The 25,899-nt window shown below is 42.1% G+C and overlaps 1 protein-coding gene across 1 annotated transcript in view; it reads right to left on the bottom strand.

Moving 5' to 3' along the window:
• The window catches only part of LOC126230763 (uncharacterized), a 436,134-nt gene that overhangs the window by 261,281 nt on the left and 148,954 nt on the right, over positions 1–25,899 (bottom strand). Inside the window, exon 11 of the mRNA XM_049942407.1 lies at positions 2,513–2,767. Within this exon, the coding sequence (XP_049798364.1) occupies positions 2,513–2,767 (255 nt within the window). The remainder of the gene's footprint in view (positions 1–2,512; positions 2,768–25,899) is intronic.

The raw sequence follows: 25,899 nt of genomic DNA, 5'->3' as shown, positions 1-25,899 counted from the left end.
AGCGTTGCTGTCAGAGTTCCTCCGAGCCATGATCCGTAGGTAGCGGAATCCACTGCAGTAGTAGCCCTTGGGCGGCCGGAGCGTGGCCTGTCATCGACAGTTCCTGCCTCTCTGTGTCTCCTCCATGTCATTTCGAGACACCTGGACTCTACCCTTGTTGAGAGTCCTTCGTGGTTGAACTACAGACAGCACGAGCCGTGTACCTCCTTCCTGGTGGAAATACTGGAACTGATCGACTGTCGGACCACCTCCGTCTAATAGGCGCAGCTCATGCATGTTGTTTACATCTTTGGGCGGGTTTACTGACATCTCTGAACAGTCAAAGGGACTGTGTCTGTGAGACAATAGCCACAGGCAACGTTCATCTTCAGGAGTTCTGGGAACCGGGGTGATGCATTCCTGCAGTAGCAGGTCAGTTGAGGTAGTGCAGTGAGCGGCGACGACTGTGTTCAGGTCAGCTGCTCTGTGCATTTTCTTGAAGTGCGAAAGACCAGTTCGCGCTGCTAACCATATGTTTAGAAAACACGAACAGTGTGCATGGATTAGTATTGAACTGGCACTTGGGTGGAGCACACAACAGTATTTCCTTCAGACACCGCATCCCGTCAGCCTTCATGGGAATGCACGAAGCCACACGGTGAACCCAGTACAGGAGCTCCTGCCTACGTGGGCGATACTGGAACATACACCGTATTCACCAGATAGGAATACATACGATTTCGACCTGTTTTCTAAAATGAAGGAACCTCTTCATGGCACGTGCTACAATAGAAGAGAAGACATCATCTGTACCATAGGGCGGTGCTTCCAAGACATCGACCGTGACAGGTGCGCTGATGGTGTTCGACGCCTTCCATCTCTGTGGGGAGAAGATGACCGACATGCGTGCCGGTTATACTGAGGGCATGTAATGGAGTGCACATGTGTCAGTAACATCTAATATGAAATATAACCGAGCTGCCACCACTTTTAAAAGAAGTCAGTAGCGTTCAACAGTGAACCCTGTACGTAAGATCATGGTCGAGTGGCAACATCGTAGTTAATAGATATGTTAAACTAGCGACAAAACAACTGACAAAAACACGAACTCACGAAAGCTACTTGAGTCTAATAACTGGTTCGTACAAACTAAGCTAAATTATCTTCGTAAATGTATACTGCTGAAAATGAGTAGTGAACAATAAAGTCAGTGTCAGACATGCACTTGACTACGAAACCATTTTTAAGCAGACAGTAGATCAAAGCGTGTCAGATGTCCAATTGCGATATATTACGAACTCCTCGAAATAAATAATGCAGGTTTCAGTGGCAAAGAAAACGTACTATTTTGCGAGAGAGTGCTGAAAACTAATGCCTCCGACTTTTTTGTGTGAAAACTCTTAAAGCTTTTTAAGCTTTAAGATCTCCCAACTAGAGAACAGGTTGTTGACACCGGGCACTGTAGAATGTTCGACTTCCTTGACAGAGCCATAACGTTATCTGTGTTAGTACCGCTTCATCACTACCGAAGTGAAGTCCTCGAAAGTGTTCTGTAAGTTTTGGAAACAGATGAAAATCGGATGGGGCCATGTCGAAACTGTATGGAGGATGATCGATGATGGTAAACCCAAGGCGGCGGATTGTTTCAGATGTCTCAGTGCTCTTGTGTGGTCTAGCATTGTATGGTGGTGGACAGGGTGCTCCGTGTGAGGACGAAATCTTCGAATTCCGAACTCGATTACAGCGTGCTGTTTCTCACGCAGCGACATAGTTACTTTATACACCGCCATATTCACGCTACACTTCAGAGCCCTCTGCAGGCAGAGGGCTGCAAATACGTAAACACGACGAATGTAGATGTATAATGTTAACGACGTGTGTTTCATTTAAATGATTTAAGAGCTTTCATACAAAAAACTCGGTGGTATTACTTTCCAATACGCCCTCGTAGGTACTAAACAAGAAAATAGCGAAAGTGCTGTTTCCAGGCCACTGAAGATATTTTTCTTGGATGAAACGAGAAGCGGTTGTTGTAAATACTGACCGAAACTGATCCAATGACGAAATTTATTTGCGTATTGTAGGACACAAATTTGTAGATGAGCGGTCAGCTCTGTGACTGTTCTATAGAGGTCCCGGCTTCATTTCCCAATACTACGAAAGATCTTTTCTTGATGGGAGAACTGCAACGAGGTGCATTTAACCACATGAGGGCAGTTAAGGAACATTTTGAATGGGAGTAGTGGCTCCAAGGTCTGGAAAGCTGACAACGATCAGGAAAGCGGTGTGCTGACCCCATGCCTCTCCATACTGCACCACGACGACTCCATATAGTAGAGGATAATACGATAGCCAGTCGGCATCGCGTGATTCTCTGTCACACACAGGAGACATGTCTCACCATTATTAGTTGTTGGAAACATGAAAAGAATGTTTCAACCGACAATGGTCACGTCTGTAGGTCATTGAGCCTAATAACAAGGTCTGAACCAAGTCAAAAGTTAATTCGTTCAGAAAATATGCTGGTACTTACCACGAAGGTCGCCGACGCCATCGCCATCAGAATCCTTGAAAGACTTGGGGTATATCTGATAGATTATTGCAGTTTTCCACCACTCGAGACACAGCACTGGACTGGTAACAGCCAGCAGAACTGCGACCAGAGAGAGATGAGACATCCTCATAGCGTATCGTTCAGTTAGGACAGGCGCGGTTGCTCCCCTTCCTCGGTATCTCGCAACGAAGCGACGAATGGCGGCTTGTTGACGCGTGCCAGTGATACAAAACCCTTAGCGGAGCGAAAATCTTGATTATCTGTGGAGATCGTGTTTATCAGGAAGCATTAATTGTTTTCTAGAAAGCCCTAGGTGCTAATAACAAGTCACTTTCTCAGCTGTTTCGGTATCTACATTATGTTTTTGAAACAAACAGTCCTTTCCTTGTTATCTCTCAGAGAAATGAGTTACATACACTTACAAACAGTCCTTTCCTTGCTATCTCTCAGAGAAATGAGTTACATACGGTTACAAACAACTAGCTCTTAACGTGCTACTGCGCTCGCGATCAGAAGTTCTGCTGTGATGAGTGATGAGCGATGGTGAGAAAATAAGCTATTGTACGGAAAGAACGACAGCCGCAAAACAATCACGTGTCAGCCTTTTCGGGTAAGCATATCTCGCGATGAGAAACGAACCCCCCCCCTCCCCCGCCCCATCGCTCGACTCGGCAGCACACGCAGTGTAGGATGGGAAAAACCGATGGTTAAAAGTGATTCCGGTATTTTAGTTACGAATTATCGATATTTTCGGAATACTAATAAATGGGTAAAAACCGAAATATAAATTAGCCTTAGTACCAGTGTAAAATTTTCGTCTTTAAATAAACTTTTTTTTTTTTAATAAGAGTAATTTTCAGAATGAGATTTTCACTCTGCAGCGGAGTGTGAAAATCTCATTCTGGAAACTTCCCCCAGGCTGTGGCTAACCCATGTCTCCACAGTATCCTTTCTTTCAGGAGGGCTAGTTCTGCAAGGTTCGCAGGAGAGCTTCTGTAAAGTTTGGAAGGTAGGAGACGAGATGCTGGCAGAAGTAAAACTGTGAGTACCTGGCGTGAGTCGTGCTTCGGTAGCTCAGACGGTAGAGCACTTGCCCGCGAAAGGCAAAGGTCCCGAGTTCGAGTCTCGGTCGGGCACACAGTTTTAATCTGCCAGGAAGTTTCATATCAGCGCACACTCCGCTGCAGAGGGAAAATCTCATTCTGGAAACATCCCCCAGGCTGTGGCTAAGCCATGTCTCCACAGTATCCTTTCTTTCAGGAGTGCTAGTTTTGCAAGGTTCGCAGGAGAGCTTCTGTAAAGTTTGGAAGGTAGCAGACGAGATGCTGGCAGAAGTAAAGCTGTGAGTACCTGGCGTGAGTCGTGCTTCGGTAGCTCAGATGGTAGAGCACTTGCCCGCGAAAGGCAAAGGTCCCGAGTTCGAGTCTCGGTCGGGCACACAGTTTTAATCTGCCTAGGAAGTTTCATATCAGCGCACACTCCGCTGCAGAGGGAAAATCTCATTCTGGAAACATCCCCCAGGCTGTGGCTAAGCCATGTCTCCACAGTATCCTTTCTTTCAGGAGGGCTAGTTCTGCAAGGTTCGCAGGAGAGCTTCTGTAAAGTTTGGAAGGTAGGAGACGAGATACTGGCAGAAGTAAAGCTGTGAGTACCGGGCGTGAGTCGTGCTTCGGTAGCTCAGATGGTAGAGCACTTGCCCGCGAAAGGCAAAGGTCCAGAGTTCGAGTCTCGGTCGGGCACACAGTTTTAATCTGGCAGTAATTTTTATTCGTAAAATTGGTTCGAACTGTTGTGTTATTGTAAGAAATACGGAAAGCGATCAATGCCATTTTAATAACATTGCTGACAGAAACGAGCAACAAACGCATGGCTTAAGAATTGGTATAGCAGTTCTGAGCTTGGAATGTCCGTGTTGTCCTGGATGAAGGCACTCCTCTATCTGCAGTGTGTAAGATAGTGGTCTATACCAGTAGCAGTGAACCTCTCTCCTAGTCTGGAGAGAAACATTTTCTAGCAGCCGTGGAAGATGGTCTGTTAGGTGGCTGCAATACTTGTGTCAATTCAGTGTCCCTTCTATAGTAAATGGGCCTATGAGCTGATGGTTCAATATCCCTCACCACACGCATACACTCCATGAATGCTGACGTTCCACTATACGAACCCAACATTGATTGTCAGTATGGTCGTGCGGTAGCGTTCTCGCTTCCCGCGCCCTGATTCTCGGGTTCGATTCCCGGCGGGGTCAGGGATTTTCTCTGCCTCGTGATGACTGCGTGTTGTGTGATGTCCTTAGGTTAGTTAGGTTTAAGTAGTTCTAAGTTCTAGGGGACTGATCACCATAGATGTTAAGTCCCATAGTGCTCAGAGCCATTTGAACCATTGATTGTCAGTAGAGTGTGTGTTTCGGCTGATTACCTAGGTATCACTGGTAAATGTGGCTTCGTCACTAAACAAGACACATGATACATCTTTGGTATCCTCTTTTAATGTCGATGTACAGAATTTAACACAGTTCTCGTAATAGTTTCCATGCAGCTCTTGATAGAGATAGATGTGACAAGGGTGCAGCCTATGCCAATGGAGAATGTGTACGACACTTAATGCCACTTCCTCGTGCGATTGCGCGAGATCTAACATACGGATCAACTACAACAGCAGCAAAAACATTAACTTCTTTCCCGTTGCGTCGTTTAAGTGTCACACTACCACTTTCACGTAACTGGTAGGAGAGAATGGTAAATAACTGCTGAGATGGTTGACGTCTATTGATTTATCTTGCCACATACACAGTATAAGAAAGAACTGCATTCTTCCTACACTCTCCAGAAAACATGGACAGTTCGACTTATTCTGTATTGGTAAATACTATCATTCACGCGTGACCTACTGTTTGAAATGTCACACACCAAGTGACTAGCAAGTCGCGATGCACCCAAGGAACACGCAAACAGGAAGTAAGTAAACTTAACAATATCGTACCTAGCAACTACGCATGTTGAATGGCACAAACAAGTATCGGCGTGGAAAGTTTTCACAATACAAATGCTACGTAGAGGCAACCTTTAAAAGCAGCGGACAATATTTGTAAACAAATGAATGTATTATGCAGACACTATATCGTGGTAGTTTTAGATGGGGAGTATTTTGAACTATGGTTGTGTTCGATACTGGTCGAGGTCGAGTCTGAACCACCACTGCCAACCGCAACAAACAATTGCCAAATGTTTGGTGTACTCCAGTTTGGTTTGTCTTGTGGATAGCTTGTTTTTCTTATTCTGAAATGAGTAAGAGTCTAATCTTGGTGCATAAAGGGATTCAAATGCGACTCTCGCCACAGCAAAAGGGACCAGCGACTCTTACGACCGTTATGTCAGTTCTGCTATCGTGGAAGCACAGAACGCGGACGTAGGATGGCAGCCCTGCGAGAGGGAGGCAGGGCTTGTCCCCTTTCATCGCTCCTCTGACCACAGACGGTCTAAAGTTCTCGTTTGTTTACGTCACGACCGATTTCCACGATATATTGTGTGCATAATAGCATGTGATAAAATAACAATCGCAATTCACGCGATTGTTTACTGAGCCACGAATTATATCGAAATGAATTGGACATACCGGAAATAAATACGAACAGAACACAAGAGAAATGCATAAGTGTGTGGAATAAATTATTGTCGTAATGTATCCGAGTAAAAAACCACAGAGAACTTTTAAACTCAATTACAGCATAGCGTATGGTGAAGTCGTAATATTATAAAATAGTATTAATTTATGATAATAATTACTGAATCTAATAGGACACCACGAGAAAGTGGAGGTTTTTGGCGGAGAGAAACTAAAACGTAACACAACGGAAAAATGAAATAAATAATAACGTAATTACTTTTGAATACATTATGGGAGTGACAGTGATCAATGTGTTACAAATATTTACTATCAAAAACAGTCTTAATCAGAATTTATTTATTACAGTGACCGGTTTCGACCACTACTGTGGTCATCTTCAGACCTACAAGTCCATACAAAGCTTTAATTAGAGGGCTACATACATTAATGTATGTAGCCCTCTAATACATTAATGTATGTGACCCTCTAATTAAAGCTTTGGATACGACTTCTAGGTCTGAAGATGACCACAATAGTGGTCGAATCCGGTCACCGTAATAAATAAATTGTGATCAAGACTGTTTTTGATAGTAAATAAATAATAACGTATTTGAAACAGTAGCATGAAATGGGGAAAAACCGATACAAAACTCCGAAAACTGAGTACACAAATAACGAAAATTCACAAAAAATAACAACTATTGGAATCGGTAACTGGAAATGACTCATATACTTTAGTACTAGATACCAATTCCAATATTTCTTACGTACTTTTGTGAAATTTCTTTACTTGTGTACTGGCTTTTCATTTAGGATTTCTGTGTCGGTTTCTCCATAATTCATGCTACCGCTCTTTTTATGTTTCATATTTGTTAATTTTCATTTCATTTTCCTTTTGTTTTGTAACATTTTAGTTTCTCCCCTCCCAAAACTACCACTTTCCCCTTAGGCTCAATAATTATAACTAAAAATTAAAGCGTTTCACAACCTTACGAACTCGCCATGTGTTGCATTGTAATAGATGTAAAGGTTCTCTGTGCTTTCCTTGCTTGCATACATTACAATAACTTATTTCAGACATCTGTACTTCTCATTTTTTGTTGCGATTTATTTTCGTTACCTTCAGTTTTTTACGATATAATTGGTGGCTTAGTAATTAATCATGTGTACTGTGATTGTAATTTTTTCGTATGCTATATTCCTTGGTTACAAAATGAACAGATGATTTCAAAGAGTGCCTCTCTGTAGCATCTTTGGTCTTTGCCTTGGATATGACGTCATTGGTCAAAGCCGACGCGTGGGATCGGACACTAAAATTGACACGACATTTTAATTACCCGTACTTCTAGACTGTTAATGTCAATAGGCATTGATCCATTTAAAAAGTGTATGTTTCCACAAAAAACACACTTTCTAAGTACTATTACAGTTGATTGGTAACATTACGAGCCTTTGACTGCCGATCCATTATGTGAAAACCGTACATCAATAGCCCTTTCCGTTTCCGCATTTTTCATGTTTCTTTTCTGTTTTCAAATAGTATTCTAAATTTATTCTCAGTGTGCAATGGCAGAGAAGTTGGGTAAGTTTTTGCATCATTAGATCGTCGTATAATGTTACTAGTTGAATTTGTTGCAGTCGACGATGACGTGTGTATGGCAACGATTAAGAGAGAGGAGATTTTACAGATCACTAAAAAAATGTCTTTGATTAGACGACGACGACAAATTTGACAATAAATTCGACAATGCACTTCCTGTCTACGCTATTACAGAAATACAGAACATCATGAAAAGTATGTGCAGCAATTCAGATGAACATACGAATGATGAAATGAATAAAATGGGGAACGTTATCGAATTATTTGTCAAACATATAATGCTGAAGAACATTATGTAAAAAATAACATATTTTTCCAAAAACTAATAACACAACTATCAATGTGACGTATGCAGCCACTTGATTTAAATGTTGAAGGAAACGGAATAGTTGTAGTGCCATAACATTTGATGACACTGAAGCTATAGTTTTTCCCGCTTCCATTGTTTAACACAAAATTCTTTTGAGACGAATTTCGTTCCCCTCAATTTAGTATTAAACGTTTTCCACTATATTCCGGAAAGGATCGTTTTCGATGATGAATAATAGAAAAATGTTTCCTGCTACCGTCTGATTCTAAATAGCTTCTCAGGCGAAAGACACGCTACATTTACGCCTATCTTCTATGCAGAAGACGATTTGCTAATTGTCAGCAAACGATTTTACTAAAGAATGTAAACTCGTAGACCAATCACCTGAAGGCTGTTTCAATGGCTAGAGCAATGACTAACACAGGGAAACGACTACTCTGAAAGTAAACCACAGGAACAAGCATACTGACTTCACGTTATGCCCGACATTTATAAATCGACTTACGAAGGCAGTACACTATGCATGACACATTATTTGCAAGATTTCGACATTTTGCCATCGTTAAAACGTTCGTATATACTTAGCTCCTTAAGTTTAGTTCATTTTGATCTTTGTGCAAAATATTTATGTTGAACAGTGTCACTCCAAAATATTAACAGGAAGATTCTCTGCAACTGATATTATATAGCTGCGAGCCATACATTTATTATACATTACTTACTGCACAAGATAGAATAAATCTCGCTGTCACAATGGGTACAATTACACGTTCGTTAAAGTACATATTACAGAACTGGACATGGTCATAGAGTTTAATCACACGCAGTTCAGAGTATCTACAGCGACAAAAACTGTAATATCTGCAATTTGCATCTACACTATCATAAAGAGGAAGGGTTGTTAACAAAAATCTCGAAAAGTTCTTGACTGGTTTACTTCACATTTTTACATAATATTCTAATATACATTCAGACAGATATAGGCTATCTATTTTTTAAACAAAAGGTGTACACGTTTTCTGTTAATACTGGCTGCGAGAAAGGAATGATGTGTTGTAGGGCCTACTGTGCTATGAAAATATGTGGTTTTGTTTTCTTTCTCGTCGTTGGCTCCAACTATGGCAGCAGAGCATTTAAATCATTAGACAAATTGTTTCATTCATATATATTGTGTCTCCATATACATAATTTTAAACGGAAATGGTTTACACCATAATTTACTACTTTGTTTTCTTCGCTGCTATGGACTTTAACGGAAAATCTGTATAGCAGGAAAGTTGTATATTTAGAGAAAAAATATGAGAAATAATGCTACTGAAGATACCATCCTCGCAGATCCAGCACCTTGAAAGCTCTCTCTCATGCCACATACATCAATGATCTCAGCCGATTTATTCATTTTAAGGGAATCGAAATTTCCTTTGCGGTAATAATAAAGAAGACTCAATGTAGGACATTTAATTACGATGCAATTAATTTGCAGCCGAAGTGTTCTGCGCATGGGTAATTGAATTTTGCCCTACCACGACTTGGTATTTCATAAAAGCACTTCATACCCTTACCATACAGTATACAAAAACGCAAAATGTTATATAATCCGCAGTGTCATAATTGTATTGTGTACAAAAATTGAAGAGAAACATAAACAATAAAAACTATAAACGAAAACGAAGGAGTCTTCTTCATTCATATTTTATATGATTTATTGCAAAGTGGGCGAAGTCGCAACGAGGAGCCGAAATTTGCGTTCTGACACAATTCCCAGGAATACTGCTAGTTAAAACGTGTACCCTATTCCCATAAATAGTTAGCATTTGCGAAAAATTGCCTGATTCGCTAGTGCTGGTATGTTTCGTTTCAAGGGAAATTCGCGACTCTGTTCTTCAGCTGCGCTTAGTGGTACAGTGGTATTGTTTGCTATAATGACACCTCTTGGTGTATATTTCAAATTTAATGTGTATAGCTTTATTCGCTGTAATATTTTCGTGAGTTTCGAGGGAAATTATTGTTGTGGATAAACTACAGTACACTGTCAACAATAAGTAAGGCTGAGGTAGAGCCTCTTGCGGCTAATCTACGAACTAGTACCGAATCGTGACAGATGTAGCGACTCTAGCGGAGAATATTATGAACTAAAGGATGTTGCGTATTACTTTGTAAAAAAAAAATTTGAATACTTTGAATGGCAACATACACTCCTGGAAATGGAAAAAAGAACACATTGACACCGGTGTGTCAGACCCACCATACTTGCTCCGGACACTGCGAGAGGGCTGTACAAGCAATGATCACACGCACGGCACAGCGGACACACCAGGAACCGCGGTGTTGGCCGTCGAATGGCGCTAGCTGCGCAGCATTTGTGCACCGCCGCCGTCAGTGTCAGCCAGTTTGCCGTGGCATACGGAGCTCCATCGCAGTCTTTAACACTGGTAGCATGCCGCGACAGCGTGGACGTGAACCGTATGTGCAGTTGACGGACTTTGAGCGAGGGCGTATAGTGGGCATGCGGGAGGCCGGGTGGACGTACCGCCGAATTGCTCAACACGTGGGGCGTGAGGTCTCCACAGTACATCGATGTTGTCGCCAGTGGTCGGCGGAAGGTGCACGTGCCCGTCGACCTGGGACCGGACCGCAGCGACGCACGGATGCACGCCAAGACCGTAGGATCCTACGCAGTGCCGTAGGGGACCGCACCGCCACTTCCCAGCAAATTAGGGACACTGTTGCTCCTGGGGTATCGGCGAGGACCATTCGCAACCGTCTCCATGAAGCTGGGCTACGGTCCCGCACACCGTTAGGCCGTCTTCCACTCACGCCCCAACATCGTGCAGCCCGCCTCCAGTGGTGTCGCGACAGGCGTGAATGGAGGGACGAATGGAGACGTGTCGTCTTCAGCGATGAGAGTCGCTTCTGCCTTGGTGCCAATGATGGTCGTATGCGTGTTTGGCGCCGTGCAGGTGAGCGCCACAATCAGGACTGCATACGACCGAGGCACACAGGGCCAACACCCGGCATCATGGTGTGGGGAGCGATCTCCTACACTGGCCGTACACCACTGGTGATCGTCGAGGGGACACTGAATAGTGCACGGTACATCCAAACCGTCATCGAACCCATCGTTCTACCATTCCTAGACCGGCAAGGGAACTTGCTGTTCCAACAGGACAATGCACGTCCGCATGTATCCCGTGCCACCCAACGTGCTCTAGAAGGTGTAAGTCAACTACCCTGGCCAGCAAGATCTCCGGATCTGTCCCCCATTGAGCATGTTTGGGATTGGATGAAGCGTCGTCTCACGCGGTCTGCACGTCCAGCACGAACGCTGGTCCAACAGGCGCCAGGTGGAAATGGCATGGCAAGCCGTTCCACAGGACTACATCCAGCATCTCTACGATCGTCTCCATGGGAGAATAGCAGCCTGCATTGCTGCGAAAGGTGGATATACACTGTACTAGTGCCGACATTGTGCATGCTCTGTTGCCTGTGTCTATGTGCCTGTGGTTCTGTCAGTGTGATCATGTGATGTATCTGACCCCAGGAATGTGTCAATAAAGTTTCCCCTTCCTGGGACAATGAATTCACGGTGTTCTTATTTCAATTTCCAGGAGTGTAGAATAGTTGTTACGCCGCTTGTACAGTTAGAACCTGCTCAAAAGTGTCACTTATTTTGTACTCGTGCTTCACAGACATCTTCAAAATTTGCTTTGATATCATAATTGCACTTGGCTTAAAGCTTTTAAGAGGTAAAAGCCAGAGTATTTCTCTTGTTTGCGAAAAGTGCCAAATCTCAGATGTCGCTATTTTTTCGTTAAAGGAAAAGAAGGTGTAGCCAACGCCATTTTTTGGTTTTGCACTACGCTTTACCGTACTGGTGCGTCGCTGTTTTTGAAAATTGTCCTGTAGCGGCATTGCGAACGATAACCTAGAATAATAGTGTGAAAAGTCCCGAAAAAACTAGATCTTCTTATTGTGGCTACTGTAAAATAACGACAATGGTTTTGAGATCTGCATAATCCTCAGGTAATGACTGAGGCTACCATGAACAAATAGGTTAAAATTGGTCGAATGTGTGTACGTTTAACAGACTGATTGCTAATATACTCCCGCACTTCAGTATTTATCTAGCACTTGTAAGTATATGTAAATTAGTCTTACGACTTTATGCCTTCATCATACCATGTCTTGATATTAATCTATAATTAATTAATTTTTTTTATTCCGATTTTGGCCGTCTAGGGACCGCGTTAAACAACTATTTTTCAATGTACATTTCTCCTGTTGCGCTCCTCCTCTTTTCTCTTCTGCCAATATGTCTTCATCCTCTCTCTGTGCTGCTCCCTTCGGTCTTCTGTCCACACTGTTCCTCCAGTTCTTCTCTTCTTCACTTCAAATCCTTCAAAATGTTGAATTTTGTCTCTCATTAAGTCTCTGTTGGTTATATCATCTTCTCCTATACCCATCTCCTCCAAGTCTGCTTTGACTTCTTTGAACCAGGTAATTTGGGTTCTGGGGTTCTTGTCAAAAAACATGAATATTTTCTTTGTCAGCCTTTCATCATTCATTCTTTTCAAATGGGCGTAAAAGCTTACTCTTCTCTTCCTCATAGTATCTCCCACTTTCTCAATTTTGTCATACACGTCTCTATTACTTCTAAGCTTCCAAGTCCCATTCTCAAACCTCGGTCCAAGTACTCTTCTAATGATTTTTCGCTCCTTTTTCGCTATAGCTTCCATTTCCTTGTTAGTGTTCATTGCAAAACATTCAGATGCATACAGACACTCTGGCTTAATCACAGTGTTGTAGTGCCTTATTTTTGCGTTAATTGATACTGACTTCTTGTTGTACACATTCTTTGTTAGCTGGAATGCCATTTCCATTTTTCTTGTTCTTGTTTTATTTCCTTCTTTATCTGAAGCATTGGGCTGGATGATTTCCCCTAAATATTTGAAATTAGAAACCTTCTTTATCTGGCCATACTTTGTAATCATATTGTTCGGTGCCTCTTTTACATTGGTTAGGTACTCTGTCTTTTCAAAGGAGATTTTCAGTCCTGCTTTTTCTGCTGTTTCATTCAGAATATTGATCTGTTTGACTGCTTCTTCCAAACTTCCTGCCAGAATCGCTAAGTCATCAGCAAAAGCGAGGCAATCTACTTCTAATCCATCCTTTATTCTTCCTAATCTGATTTTTTGTATTCCTTCTTCAGTCGTTTTCTTCCTCCACTCTCTAATAGCTTTTTCTAACACACAGTTGAATAGGGTAGGTGACAACCCATCTCCTTGTCTTAATCCCGTTCTGATTTTGAATGGTCTGGATACCTCACAATGGAACTTTACTTTTGCATAGGTATCCGTAAGTGTTTCTTTGACGATTGCGACTGTTTTCTTGTCTGCTCCAAACTCCCTAAGGATGTTAACCAAGGTTGTTCTGTCAACGGAGTCGTACGCCTTCTTGAAGTCAACAAACGTGATAAAGATGTCTTTTCCTCTTAATCGTCTGTATTTAATAATTAACTTCAAGTTTAAAATTTGCTCCACACAAGATCTTCCCTCACTAAAGCCTGCTTGGTATTCACCAATTTCTTGATCAAGTTGTTTCTCCAATCTGTTTTGTAGGGCCTTAGATAGAATTTTATACGTTACCGGAAGTAAAGATATCCCGCTGTAGTTATTTGCATCGGTTTTATCCCCTTTCTTGAAGATGGGGTGGATTAATGCAGTTTTCCATTCCCCCGGTATACGTTCCGTTCTCCAAATCTCATTGATTATTCCCAGTAGTTTTTCTTGAGTTGTATTATCCACACTTTTCCACATTTCTGCAATTATCATGTCTTCCCCTGGTGCTTTATTGTTCTTAAGGTTTTTAATGATTTCTCTGATTTCTATGAGGCATGGGGGTTCAGAATTATTGTTTACTGTGTTTGGGGTGTGGGCTGGTAATTTTTCAATGGGTTCCTGACAGTTGAGGAGTTGTTCAAAATATTTTGCTAATATTTCACAATTTTCTTCATTATTCATTGCCAGTTTTCCACTGGTATCTTTAAAACACAGATTTGGTGCTACATATTTTTGTTTCTCTTAAAATCTTTATCCATTTGTATAAGTTGGTTCTTTTCAAATAGTCTTTTTACTGATCTAATGAGTTTTGCTGTAGAAGATCTTTGCTGTTTGAACTCCAGGTAGTCCTTATCACTTTTGGTTGAGTGCCATTTCTTCCATGCCTTCATCCTTTGTTCTATTGCTTCCTCGCATATCTCATCCCACCTTTCGTGTTTCTTTCTCTTTTTCATTTTTGCGACTTCTTGAGCAGATCTTATCATTCCTTCTTTTATATCTTCCCATTTATCCGAACATATAACTATGTTTTGACAGAATTCTTCTCTTTTCTCTTTCAAGATGTTTGCGTCTATCTTTTGAGTTTTCCTGTTTTGTATTTGTTTCTTTCTTTGTGGTATGACATTTAATTTGATTGTCGATAAGTAGTGGTCAGTTACAATGTTTGCCCCTTTCCGAACTCTCACATTCATTATTTCTTTTTGATTATAGTGTGTGATGGCTATGTGATCTATCTGGAACTCTCCAATACTTGTGTTTGGTGATTTCCATGTTTTCTGTTTCTTAGGTGGTTTTTTGAAATTTGTAGACATTAATTTTAAGTTATGACCCTTGCATAGTTCTATTAATCTTTCTCCATTTCTGTTTGTCCCTTTGTGAGCCGGGTAATTTCCTACTGTTTTTTTGTATTTTTTTTTCTTGGCCTATTTGTGCACTGAAGTCCCCAAACAGTATTTTCACATTTGATATTGGGATTTTAGAAAGTTCGTGGTCTAGAGATTCCCAATATGTATCTACTTTCTGAGGGTTTTTCTTATTGTCATTGTTGATGGGTGCGTGGCAATTAATAAGTGTATAGGTTTTATTTAGGGCGCGGAATGTGAGAAAAGACAAGCGTTCATTAGGTGACTGGAAGTCGGTTATTGAGTTTACCCAGTTAGATTTCACGATGAAGCCTGTTCCAAGGTGGGGAAGGCCTCTTCCACATGGGTTCCAGCCTTTCTTTCCTTTAAATATCCTGTATCCTTCATAATCCATTAAATCTTCATCTGTAAATCTGGTTTCCTGCAGCGCACATATTTGGATTTTATATACCTTCAAGACTTTGGTGAGCTGCTTCAGTTTTCCCGGCTTCAAGAGCGAGTTAATATTTAGGGTTCCAAAGAAATGTACGTTGTTTTTCTTCAGTTTAGAGGATTTTGAATTTCTTGAACGACATGGTGCTTCAGGCTCTCCAGAATCCTTAGGCCTGATTGCGCTGCTGTTAGCGGCGGAGGATTGGTTACCTCCTGGAGTAGTTCTATCTAGAGAAATTGACATCATGCATAGTTGTTTGAAATTCATGGGGGAGATGGCTTTTTGGGCCATTCCGAGGTTAGAACTGGGATTGTAAGTTCCAGAGTGTGTGTTCAGCCGCTCCTAACATGGAGAACAGACGCTGTTTGTAGCCGCTCCTCTAGGAGTTCAGACGCTACATTTCGTTAGTTTTTGGTCCGCCCTGGGTATTTGATTTCCCCAGTACCACCTATATCTAGGAGGCATTCCCCTATCCGCCACCTGGGGAGGCGCCCGATGGGGGTACTAACAACCCCACACGGGGTTAATCCACATCTACTACTACATCTACATGAATACTCTATGATTCCCAAATACGTGCCTGGAAGAGTTCAAATGGTTCAAATGGCTCTGAGCGCTATGTGACTTAATATCTGAGGTCATCAGTCCCCTACAACTTAGAAGTACTTAAACCTAACTAACCTAAGGACATCACACACATCCATGCCCGAGGCATGATTCTAACCTGTTACCGTAGCAGTCGCGCGGTTCCGGACTAATGCGCTTAGAACCGCTCGGCCACCCCGGCCGGCCGGCCGCCCGACAGAGTGTTCATCGAACTACTTTCAAGCTATTTCTCTAGCGTTCCACTCTCGAAGGGCATGCTGAAAAATGAGCAATTAAATCTTTCTGTGTGAGCTCTGATTTCACGTATTTTATCATGTCTATCATTTCTCCGCATGTAGGTCGGTGCCAATAGCGTATTTTCACAATCGGAGGAGAAACTTGGTGATTGAAATTTCACGAGATCTTACTGCAACGAAAAACGCCTTTATGTCAATGACTGCCACCCCAGTTCATGTATCATGTCAGTAGTACTGTCTCCTCTATTTCGCCATAACATAAAGCGAGCTGTCCTTCTGTCACACCGCAATACTTCAGAAGAGGAGGGACAAGCACGATGTAAGCAGTTTATTTAACAGACTTGTTGCACTTTCTAAGTGTTCTGCCAATAAATCGCAGTCTTTAGTTTGCTTTCACCACAACATTATTTAAGCGATCTTTCCAATGTAACTTACTCGTACTCTGTAATTCCTAAGTACCTAGATGAATTTACAGCCATTAGATCTGTGTGATTTATCGCGTAAACAAAATTTTGCGTACGTCTTTCAGTGCACACTTATCATTACTTTGAGTCAGTTGCCATTTTTCGCACTATATGGATGTCTTGTCTAAATCATTTTGCAATTGGGTTTGATCATCTGATGACTTAACAAGAAGGTCAATGGCAGCACCATCTGCAAACAATCTAAGACGACTGCTCAAATTGTCCCCTAAGCGTTTATGTAGATCAGAAACCCCAGAGGGCCTGTAACATCTCCTTGGGGAGCGCTACATACCACTTCTGTTTCACTCGATGACTTTCCGTCAGTTACTAAGAACTGTGACTTGTCTGATAGGAACTCACGAATCCTGTCGCACAACTGAGGCGTACTCTACACGCACGCAATTTGATTTAGAAGTTGCTTGTGAGGAACGGTGTCAGAAACCATCTGGAACTCTAAAAACATGGAATAAATTTGACGTTCCTAGTCGATAGTACTCATTACTTAGTGAGAATAAAGAGCAAGTTGTACCTCACAAGAACGATATTTCCTTTAACAGAGTTATTTTTCAGTAAATTGTCTTTTCTTTTCTTTTAGATTATTCATAACGTTATCACAGTATATGTTCTAACATCCTACTTCATATCGACGTTAATGATATGGATTTGTAATTCAGAGGATTACTTCTACTCTTTTCCCGGATATTGGTGTTACTTGGACAACATCCTGACTTTAGGTTGTAAAGTTCTTTATAAAAGTTTTTGTGTTTTTTATTTGCCAGTTAATATGAAATGCGTAATGCTTGCCTGACGCAAATTTACTGTGTGATGTGTTGTTGAGCAAATGGTGTGCTTAATCAGTTTTACTGTAATCAAAACAAAAAAAAATTAAACAACTTAATCTGGAAAACCAGTATGCTACGCCCAAAATGCAATCAATCCCTCTTAAATTTTCCCAGTCTCGTGAGCGCTGAGTTCTGTAGCCCTACACAAAAAAATTGACAAAATTCCCTGTGCAAATAAACAAACAAATAAATTTTTCTTAGCTCTCGAGCCGCAACGGATGTAATCTTGGTATTCTGTTCTCTCCACGGTAGACATAGAAAATACTCAATTTTGACACAGAAAAATGGAATGTCGGTATCCGATAGCTTCATACAAATAATATCAGTAGATTGGTTGATAAATGAATGGCCTTGCAAATGTTCAGTGAAGATACTGGATATTGGCTCATCTCTTTACAATGCTGCCCGCAATGAAGCTGTTACAAACATTAATACTTTTCTGATTCTAGAACATTAAAATTTTTCTGACACCAATTGAAAAATGATTTCTTTAAAAAAATATTCGTTGGGTTCAAATGAACACGACATGGAAGAGGGTGAGGTACTGATAAGGTGATAACCTAAGACTAAATTCATCAGTTAGAAAACTGTATTCAAAATAAAAGTTTCTCCTTCACAAAACCTGATATGAAACATTTTACATTAACTTCAAAATCAGTGAACTTCTCAACTGTTCTACATTTCTCACTTACTGTCGTAATTAAAAACACTTGGATTGTTACATGACAAAAGATCTGACATCGTTTGACATAACAGATCCCAAAATTTAGCTTCTCTGCATCAGAATTAGAAAACACACAGACTGTTACAAATCGGAGATATCTGATCAACCTATAGGTTAAATCTGATTGAAATGTACTTTGTTTCTACATTCAAGGGTGAGTACTGTAAAAATTAGGGAAACCCACATTGCGTTGCTGAATACTTAAAAACTAAATATACAAAATGTCATTACGTTACAAATTTGTTCCAGTTGCTTTACCTTTGAGTCACAATATCATTCATTGCTTCGTTTTATAAAAACTAAATTATGCTGCGTCCATAGACCAACAACTAAATTCTCACAGTTAGCCACTAACTTCAAGCCTTGCGTCCAGCTATAGCGACGACTGCTACTGCGCTCTGCGCTGCCCTACTTACAATCGATTCTGCCACTCAGGCAACATCTTCGGTTCAGTGGTGTCAAAAATACAATCTCTTATACATACGAAAATAGTTTCAGGTCATTTTTCATGAATTATATTATAAAATTGGTCTTCACGTACAAGTTGTCCCTCACAATATATGGGTCTTTCGACGAACGAACGGTGCTAAGTGTGGAGCTATTGCATCAACATACTCTAAAGGAACCTGACTGGTATACAATCTGGATCGGAGACCTTGACTGTATTAAATAATAAACTATGTGTTCAAAACTATCCAGACACCCCCGAAAACATACGTTTTTCATATTAGGTACATTGTGCTGTCACCTGCTACCAGGTACTACAAATCAGCGACCTCAGTAGTCATTAGGCCGGCCGCTGTGGCCAAGCGGTTTTAGGCGCTTCAGGCCGGAACCGCGCTACTGCTACGGTCGCAGGTTCGAAGCCTGTCTCGGGCATGGATGTGTGTGATGTCCTTAGGTTACTTAGGTTTAAGTAGTTCTAAGTCTAGGGGACTGATGACCTCAGATGTTAAGTCCCATAGTCCTTAGAGCCATTTGAATTTTTTTAGTCATTAGCCATCGTGAGAGAGCAGAATGAGGCACACCGCGGAACTCATGGACTTCGAAAGGATCAGGTGATTGGGCGTCACTTGTGTTATACGTCTGTACACGAGATTTCCACACTCCTGAACATTCCTAGGTCCACAGTTTCCGATGTGACAGTGAAGTGGCAACGTGAAGGGGCACGTACAGCACAAAAGGGTACAGGCTGACCTCGTCTGTTGACTGACAGAAGCAGCAGACAGTTGAAGAGGGTCGTAATGTGTAATAGGCAGACATCTATCCAGATCATCACACAGGAATTCCAAACTGGTTAAGAATCCACTGCAAGTACTATGACAGTTACGCAGGAGGTGAGAAAACATGGATTTCATGGTCGAGCAGCTGCTCATAAGCCACTCAACAAGCCGGTAAATGCCAAACGATGCCTCGCTTGGTGTAAGGAGCGTAAACTTTAGACGATTGAACAGTGGAAAAAGGTTGTGTGGAGTGGCGAATCACAGTAAACAATGTGCCGATCCGATGGCAGGGTGCGAGGATGGCGAACGCCCGGTGAGCGGCATCTGGCAACGTGTGTAGTGCCAACAGTAAAATTCGGAGGCGATAGTGTTATGGTGTGGTCGTGTTTTTCATGGAGGGGGCTTGCACCACTTGTTGTTTGGCGTGGCACTATCAGAGCACAGGCCTACATTGATGTTTTAAGCACCTTCTTGCTTCTCGCTGCTGAAGAGCAGTTCGGGGATGGTACTGCATCTTTCAACACGATCGAGCACCTATTCACAATGCACGGCCTGTGACGGAGTGGTTACACGACAATAACATCCTTGTAAGGGTAATGGACTGGCCGGCACAGAGTCCTGACCTGAATTCTATAGAACACCTTTGGGATGATTTGGAACGCCGACTTCGTGCCAGACCTCACCGACCGACATCGATACCTCTGCTCGGTGTAGCACTCCGTGAAGAATGGGCTGCAGTTTCCAAAGAAACCTTCCAGCACCTGGTTGAACATATGCCTGCGAGAGTGGAAGCTGTCGTCAAGGCTAATGGTGGGCCAAACCGTATTGAATTCCACCACTAACGATGGAGGGCGCCAGGAACTTGTAAGTCATTTTCAGCCAGGTGTCGATATACTTATGATCACATAGTATATAAGCTGCTTCGCTCCCCCGAGGATATCTACTTCTAAGTTACTCATGTTGGCAATTGTTCTAGACTTGAATTTGAAATATTTACTTCACCTCCTTTGGTGGCGGTGTTCCGGGAAGCCATGTTTAGTAACTCTGATTTAATGGAACTGTCATTAGTGATATCACCATTGTTATCGCACAGTGAAGGCATTGATTTACGACTTGTCGCTCGTGTACTTTGCAAATGACCAGAATATCTTTGGATTTACTGCCAGTTTCGAGACACTTTCGTTGTAGAAACTATTAAAAGCATCTCGCACTGAAGTTCGTGCTAAATTTCGTGCTTCTGTAAAATTTCGCCAATCATGGAGATTTTGCATTCTTTCAAATTTGGCAAACTCTTATCGTTGCGTCTGCAACATTCTGACTCGTTTTGCGTACCATAGGGGATCTGTGTCAGCTCTTATCATTTTATGTGATTTATATCTCTCAGTTTCCGTCGATTCTATTTTTCTGAAATCAGACCACATCTGGTCTACACTTATATAGGCAGATCAGAAGGAGCTGAGACTGGCTATGATAAAAGCATCAAGCGAATGTTTATCCGATTTTTTTCGAATGGATGTACTTTGTGCTTATTTTTACTGGGTTTGGATATCATAGAATTCAGTCCCGCTACAACAACCTTGTGGTTACTAACCTGTGTATCTGACATGATGCTCCCTTTTTGCTGAGGATTACTTGTTGCATTAAGGTCATTTACACTTTTAACTGGCTACTGAGCTGACTGCTCAAAATAATTTTCTGAGAAAGCATTTAGTTCAATTTCGGGCGACGTTTTTTTCTTACCGCCGGCTTTAAACATGTATTTTTGCCAACATATCGATAGTAGAGTGAAGTCACCACCACCTACGAGGGCTCAATGAAAAATAATGCCTCCACCTTCGTTAATTGGGTTTGAATGTGAATATTTTAATAAATCAAACGCAGAAATAATCCTTAGAATATTCACTTTTCCACATAATCACCTCCCAACTGGACACATTTCTGCAAACTATGAACAAGTTTCCTTAAGCCGTCACGGAAGAAGTCGACACTCTGTTTCCGCAACCACAGTCTCACAGTTCTCTCAACGTCTTCATCAGAAGAATAATGATGTCCCCGCAGATTGTATTTCATTAATGGGAACAGATGGAAGTCAGACGGTGCTAAATCTGGACTGTATGGAGGATGAGTACGGTGGTGAGATTTAGTCCCTGAAGTTCTGCTGTGGTGGTGCGTGAATTGTGTGATTCGGCATTTTCATGCTGCAGGAAAACATTTCCCTTTTCCGATTTTGCCGATTGTGCTTCCTTTTTCTCTCTGAGTGATACTACGATCGTCCTGAATCAATCAGTCAACATTTTGCTTGTGGAACTCGTTGGTTGCTGTCACAGGACGTCCAACTACGTGTTTGCTTGTTACGCAGGTCAGATGTTCCCGCCTCAACATCTTCAAACATACTCGCCCAACGACGCGCAGTACTCACATCAAGACAATCACCATAAACTGCTTTTATTCTCTGATGAATCTCCTTCGGGGTGACACCTTCTGCTGACAAGAATTCAATGACTGCACGTTGCTTAAATCGCACTGACCGACCGTCTGCACAGGGTTCCATAGCTTACACTGTAACAACACAACCGTTCAGTGATAAGGCTTCCCGCCAACTGGAGCTGCAGAGAAGAGCCTAAGGAACAAGCCAGTACTTGCCGCGTACCAGTGCTGCTATCTGTTGAAGAGTTACAAATGTGGAGGCATTACTTTTCAGTCAACCCTCCTACAATTGTATGAGTGGGATACCTGTTCGAAATAAGACGCAAGTTTTCTTTGAAGTGTTGAGCAATTATATCATCTGAGTCATGGGGTCGGTAAAATGAAGCGGTTATCTATTTATTCCGATTGTCAAGCATTATCTCTACCCATACTAACTCACAGTAACTGTCTACTTTACTACCAGGCAGACCACTACTGACAGCAATAAACAATCCATCACTGACTGTATTTAATCTATATTTTCCGAAGACGGTTAGGTCCTTTGAAAAAATTTCAGTTGAACTTGTTCCCAGCTTTAGCCAGCTTTCCATACTTCTAACGATTTGAGCTTCAGTGCTTTCTATAAGGGCTTGGAGCTCTGGTTCTTTCCCAACGCAGCCACGGCAATTGACAACTACAACCCCGATTGTTGCTAGGTTCGTATTTGTGTTTGCCCTGCACCATTTTAGACTAACGCCCTTCCAACTTAAAAAAAAAAAAAAAAAAAAAAAAAAAGAACACCCAGTCCCCTCCATACAGACCCCGCTACCCGTACAGACGCTTCCTGTGAGTATTGGACCCCTGTCCTATTAAACGGATCCCAGAAATCCACCACCTGATGGCGCAAGTCGAGGAAGCAGCAGTCTACGCTCTCGCAGAACCGTCTGAGCCTCTGATTCAAACCCTCCAACAGGCTCTGTGCCACAGGACTACAGTCGGTTCTGTCGACTATATTATCGATGATGAGCACTGCCTTCATATCGCAAGCAATACTGGCGTCTTTACCAATTCAGCTAGCCGCCCGAAACCAGAAAAAATCTCTTCCGATCTAAAGTGATACACATCGTTGGTACCATCATGAGCCACCACCTGCAGCTGGCTGCACCCTGTGCTTTTCAACACATAAAGCGTCTTTCGTTAGTGTAATAACTATAATTTGAGGTACTTAGCTATGAAAGTAACTTTCCTTGTTTGACGAATTTCGAATTGATCCACAGTAGCAACAATTCATCATCATTTCTGTAGCGTTTTTTCCGGTTTCTAGAAAGTAAGGTGAGCATATTTTCTAGACCGATATTCGGAACACATCACAAATTTCGATATTGAAAAAAAAATTGAAAACGATGTATGATGGTAGAAACAAGCGTTCTGTCTCGTATGAACAATGTAAGCGAGTACTCTTACTCTTCGGTGAGAATTGAATCTCATTGTCAAACAGTTTCGCCAACTTAACTGAAGCTTAATAATAAAACATTCCGATACAAACATCTAATTGCGAATAAATTGTTTCATACTTGTTAAATCTGGGTTACCTAAGCGTCTGGAAGTAATGTTGCAAATATTCAGGACAGAACTACGATAATCGTGATTGTCCCGAAACAAATTGGACTGATAGTCACATTAGTAAGAACTCGCCAAGTGGTCTCATATAACACTGGATGAGTATAATCCGGACAGTCTGCGCCCCATTGTAAGCAAAGGCTTGTTTTTCATGCATTTCAGAGTGCATGACGTCATATCTCCTGAGCTGTGTGTCGAACAGTGATATATTTTGCAGGTACAGTTATACAGGGTGTTACAAAAAGGTACGGCTAAACTTTCAGGAAACATTCCTCACATACAAAGAAAAAAATATGTAATGTGGACATGTGTCCGGAAACGCTTACTATCCATGTTAGAGCTCGTTTTATTACTTCTCTTCAAATCACATTAATCATGGAATGGAAACACACAGCAACACAACGTATCACCGTGACTTCAAACACTTTGTTACAGGAAATGTTCAAAATGTCCTCCGTTAGCGAGAATACATGCAACCACCCTCCGTCGCATGGGATCCCTGATGCGCTGATGCAGCCCTGGAGAATGGCGTATTGTATCACAGCCGTCCACTATACGAGCACGAAGAGTCTCTACATTTGGTACCGGGGTTGGGTAGACAAGAGCTTTCAAATATCCCCATAAATGAAAGAGGGTTGAGGTCAGGAGAGCGTGGAGGCCATGGAATTGGTCCGCCTCTACCAATCCATCGGTCACCGAATCTGTTGTTGAGAAGCATACGAACACTTCGACTGAAATGTGCAGGAGCTCCAGCGTGCATGAACCACATGTTGTGTCGTACTTGTAACGGCACATGTTCTAGCAGCACAGGTAGAGTATCCCGTATGAAATCATGATAACGTGCTCCATTGAGCGTAGGTGGAAGAATTGGGGCCCAATCAAGACATCACCAACAATGCCTGCCCAAACGTTCACAGAAAATCTGTGTTGATGACGTGATTGCACAATTGCGTGCGGATTCTCGTCAGCCCACACATGTTGATTGTGAAAATTTACAATTTGATCACGTTGGAATGAAGCCTCATCCGAAAAGAGAACATTTGCACTGAAATGAGAATTGACACATTGTTGGATGAACCATTCGCAGAAGTGTACCCGTGGAGGCCAATAAGCTGCTGATAGTGCCTGCACACGCTGTACATGGTACGGAAACAACTGGTTCTCCCGTAGCACTCTCCATACAGTGACGTTGTCAACGTTACCTCGTACAGCAGCAACTTCTCTGGTGCTGACATTAGGGTTATCGTCAACTGCACGAAGAATTGCCTCGTCCATTGCAGGTGTCCTCGTCGTTCTAGGTCTTCCCCATTAGCGAGTCATAGGCTGAAATATTCCGTGCTCCCTAAGACGCCGATCAATTGCTTCGAACGTCTTCCTGTCGGGACACCTTCGTTCTGGAAATCTGTCTCGATACAAACGTACCGCGCCACGGCTATTGCTCCGTGCTAATCCATACATCAAAGGGGCATCTGCCAACTCCGCATTTGTAAACATTGCACTGACTGCAAAACCAAGACCCATCTACCTATCAAAGGGGTAGGGACGGGGGTGAACAAGTAGTGTAGCGCACGACGCACGAATTCGCAGACTTTGAGCACTTAGTGGCTTGCAAAAAACTTTACACATCATTAGAAACCTTTACGAAAGTTTTCTCGCTGATAAGCCCCACAAAATCATGAAAGGAAAAAGGTTTATGGCTTAATCGATTTTCGCTGCACATACAGTAAAACCGCTGCATCAGGCATGACGTTTTAATTTATTGCCTTTTTATCATTAACTGTATGCACGACAAGCTTTGCATTCAGTATTCGCATATCTTCTTCTTCTTCTGTAGTGGTCAATCCAAGGATTGGTTTGCAACAGCTACAATGGCAGCTTGTCTCCATTCTGTGCGTCTTTCAGATTTTCTCTTCATTTCTTTATAGGTGTTACATCCCACATCTTTCACGATTTGATCCATGTACATCAGTCGTGGTCTTCCTTTTGGTCTTTTTCCCTCGACATATCCCTCTATGATTGTGTTCAGGAGTCCTTTATGTCTTAATAGATGGCCTGTAAATTGCACTCTTCTTTTAACAATGAAACTCCAGAAGCTTCTCTTCTCACCTGCTCTTTCCAGAACCACTTCGTTTGTGACCATGTCGATACACTTTATTTTGAGCATACGTCTATAGCACCACATTTCAAAAGAATTTAGCTTCTGGTCTTCCTCTGTCCCGAGAGTCCATGTTTCACACCCATAGCGTGCTACACTCATATGATTTCAAAAATCTTTTCCTGATTTCAAGGCTGATGCTCTTAGATGTTAAGATGTTTTTTTTTCTTGTTAAAAGCAGACTTTGCTTGAGCAATTCTACTTCTCACTTCTGCCTTGCTCTTTCCATCCCTGGTAGTATTACTGCCCAGATAAGTACGAGGGGCGTTCAGAAAGTAAGCTCCGATCGGTCGCGAAATGGAAACGACTATGAAAATCCGATAAAGCTTTGCACAGATGTGTTGGGTAGTGTCTCTAGTATAACCCCAGTTAGCATCACGTCGCTCTTCTCATTTCTGAGCTCGCAGTGAGTGCGTAAAGATGTCTAGAAAATAGTGTCTGCCG

Source organism: Schistocerca nitens, chromosome 1, assembly GCF_023898315.1.
Source record: "Schistocerca nitens isolate TAMUIC-IGC-003100 chromosome 1, iqSchNite1.1, whole genome shotgun sequence".
NCBI classification, from domain to species: Eukaryota; Metazoa; Arthropoda; class Insecta; order Orthoptera; family Acrididae; genus Schistocerca; species Schistocerca nitens.
This window is presented reverse-complemented; position numbering and strand designations above follow the sequence as displayed.